Genomic DNA, 3263 nt, shown 5'->3' on the forward strand with positions numbered 1-3263 from the left:
AACCTGTGCAATTCATGGCTTTTTCTTTTGTCGGTGTGAAATGGGATGTGAATCTGTTAAAGATTTTATAGCACAGTAGCACACAGCATCACAGTTTTGTGGATGTGAGAGACCGTGTTGTACGTGCTGAGAAACACATCCCTTAAATGCTGTATGCACAGAGTCAAGCTATTAGGTCCCAGTCAAAGTGACCTCGGGAGGCTGGAATTGGTACTCAGTTCTTCTGAAAAAGCACTGTTCTGTCTGAGTGAGTGTTCTGATTGTCTCAGCATTGTGCTTGAGTGGAGGGCAACGTCAAATGAACTCCTCTGATTCAATCCTCTCCACTGTTTGACACCGGTTCAGCCAGTCATTGAGGAGGGAGGACTGAGACTCCTTCCCCCAAACACACTCTCTTACAGTGAGTGAAACTGCTGTATGGCAAAGGTCCAAGAGGTCTCTTGCATGCTGTCTGTGAGGCAGATTCAACACCCTCTTTCTCCTCCCACAATGCACTGAGAGTCTCAGGAGGTTGATAACCTGGTTCCTGGGGATCCAGGGGGTCTTTGGAAAGAAGGATGCTGATGGAGGGCACAGTTCTGTGCACCGTCATCTCAGATGTCCCCCTTTCAGTACTCTCCCACACCTCTTTGACCACCTTGTACCGGACTTTAGTCAGCTGGTGCAGAGAGCCCACTTTTCGTTTCATGATCTCACTACAGGTGATGGTCTTTGTGACCGCACGACCTGACCCAGTGAAAACCACCTGCCTCAGTCCACCACCACTCACACCCCCCCCACTTACACCCCTCTCTCCCTGCATCCGTGCCATGGCAAATCCCATTAAGTTGCGGATCTTACTTCCCTCCTTCACGCGCATCTCCAGCACCCCAGAGGCCAATCCTGGAAAGGGACAGGGGCTGTCCTCCTCAGTTCTGCAGACTTTCTTGAAACCTTCCTGCCCTAGCTTGAGTGCAGGGGGGGGGACTGGTAGTGGTGCTGGCTTCAGTGGGCTGGAAACATTGACCAATGCTGCTGGCTGGCCAGCACTGCTGTAAGTTTGACTCTGGTAGACAGGGCAGGTCCCTGAGGTTACCCCGTTCTCCATTTGGATCGGTCGGTTCACGTCCAGTCCCGGGTGGGGCCTGACAGTGTCTCTGGTCAGGTACTGATTCTTGCCAGTGGCCACTCCACACCGTGTGAACATTTCTGATGTCCTCAACGCTCTACCGCAGTGTTTGTCCAGACACACACTTGGAAACAGCTCAACATAATTTTCTTATGTATGTGGCACGTTTCTCTCCCTCCAGTCAAAAACTGTAAAGTTTCAAGACTTCATATAAGACATATTACCCACTCCCCAAGAGCACTATCAATGAAGTCTTTAATGCTCCCTCTCAGAAAGAGCTGGAGAAATAAGATAAACGCCTGGCTGGTGAATTAAGAGGACTGTCGGGACCATTCAAGATGTTCTTTAAAGAGCATCTCAATTTCATCCTACGAATGGATAGAAACAATAAAAAAAATACTCATCAAAATTATCCTCTTTCCTTCATTAGTACGTATTTTTAATATGGTGCTTTTAACCTTAATAGCCACAAAAGAAATGGAGTACTTGGTTGATTTTTCTATAGCAAAACTTTTCTACAGAGAAACTAAAAGCTCAAATTAAGACTCCACCTTTTTCTTAGTGATCCAGTCCAGCCTTGTTGATTTTGATCTGCTGATCATGTCGCTTTCAACTCACAATTGACCTCTTGGGTTGTCCCGCTGTTAAGGTCCATCTCTTATTTTTGACTCCTGGATGTTTTACTCCAGCTTGGGTAGGTCTGCGTCTTCTCTCCTTGGGCTCATCTTGGCATCCACTGAAGTTGAGGTCAGGGTTGCATGGAGGACTGCACCTGGGATGTCCTCCCTAGAGCTCTGTCTTGTCTCCAGTGATGCTCTGGGAAGTCTGTTCTGTTCCCCACAAAGAGACATAAGGGACAGGAGCTGCCTCACAAATGCACACAGGAGGAGTGTCTGTGTGGTTGAGGGGGAGCATGAGGGAAAGGGGAGACAGCCCTCTTAAAGGCGCAGGTCTTTTCATCTTTTAGATGATCACCCTCCCCTCCACAACTGAAGCCTGCCATCTGAGGAAAAAGAGGAGGGTAGGACTACTGTGTCCCTTTAAAACCTAGAACGCAGATCCCCGGCAACTTTGTCAATCTCTTTAGAGGACGTTCCAGTGTTCAATGTACATGACTGATTAAACCTGAGTTCTGAAATAGAGACTCAGTCAACCTTTAAAAATGCATTTTCAGCTACGAAACAATGAATTAAATTAGCTCTGTTATAATTGAAAAAATCCTTCAAAGAGCCACTGAAAGTCAGCAGCATTAAATTGCACTGTACTTAGCCTTTATCCTATTAGATGTTTATGACCATTACAATTTACATAATGCAGCATTAATAGCTTCATTGTTGAGGCAATCAGGTGGCACGGTAAGAATGCCTCTCTCTTAACGCTTGAAATGTTATATTGTTACAAGGCTGGAGAGCCCTTGTGATCAAGGACACAAGGACCACAAAAAGCATAGAGGCATGACTTCCATGTTCAAGGTGCTGTATTAATAGTGACTGTCTTCATTAGTCTGGCGTATCTGTGCAGGTGAGAAGATGGGGCTGACAGGTGGGGTAATAAGCATTTTAATGGGGTTTCCATCACCAGTGGAGGGCGCTGGCTTGCTCCCTTCTGCAACGAGTCAGGCCCAGACAGCTGTAGCATTGCCCTGTTCAGCCCAGTCTCCTGGCCGACAGGTGGATTTGTTTTTGTGTGTGACTGACAGATGGGAGAATAGGTAAAGACAGCCCACTGAGGCTGAACCTATGAGGCCAAGAGAGAGGCAGACAAGTCCTAACTACTCTCTGCTCGGTATATCCCATGGTGCACAGTAGTACACAGACAGTATAAACTCACTGTGGCTTGGCCCAGTCCTTACTCTGAGGTTAATTCACACTGGCATGTGTATTATATTGGATCCCTATGGTAATCAAGGAAAAACTAAGGAAACCCCTCCACCCCCAACTCCAACCCCCCCAAAGTGGAAAACTGAATTGAATGTCTTTTATTAACAGAGTTTGAATGTGAATCATCATTGAAGAATCAATAGACTGATTGGATCCATGGAATTACCTTTTTTAAAAAAAAAAAAAATATATATATATATATATATATGTACGAGGTGTGAGAGCTATTTATCTTTGGAACCATTCCAGACACTCCGGGAGACGTAGTAACAAAT

At 46.1% G+C, this 3263-nt stretch overlaps 1 protein-coding gene across 1 annotated transcript; it reads right to left on the reverse strand.

The window, feature by feature from the left end:
* Positions 1 to 349: 349 nt before the first annotated feature.
* LOC120789738 lies at positions 350 to 1186 on the reverse strand. Its single transcript, XM_040126708.1, has one exon. The coding sequence runs from the start codon at positions 1184 to 1186 to the stop codon at positions 350 to 352; it is 837 nt and encodes a 278-aa protein (XP_039982642.1).
* Positions 1187 to 3263: the final 2077 nt, after the last annotated feature.

The sequence above is a fragment of the Xiphias gladius genome, chromosome 1, assembly GCF_016859285.1.
Source record: "Xiphias gladius isolate SHS-SW01 ecotype Sanya breed wild chromosome 1, ASM1685928v1, whole genome shotgun sequence".
Classification (NCBI taxonomy): Eukaryota; Metazoa; Chordata; class Actinopteri; order Istiophoriformes; family Xiphiidae; genus Xiphias; species Xiphias gladius.

Coding starts and splice junctions, on each gene's coding strand:
- LOC120789738 (XM_040126708.1), bottom strand. CDS start 1,186: ATGTTCACACGGTGTGGAGTGGCCACTGGCAAGAATCAGTACCTGACC.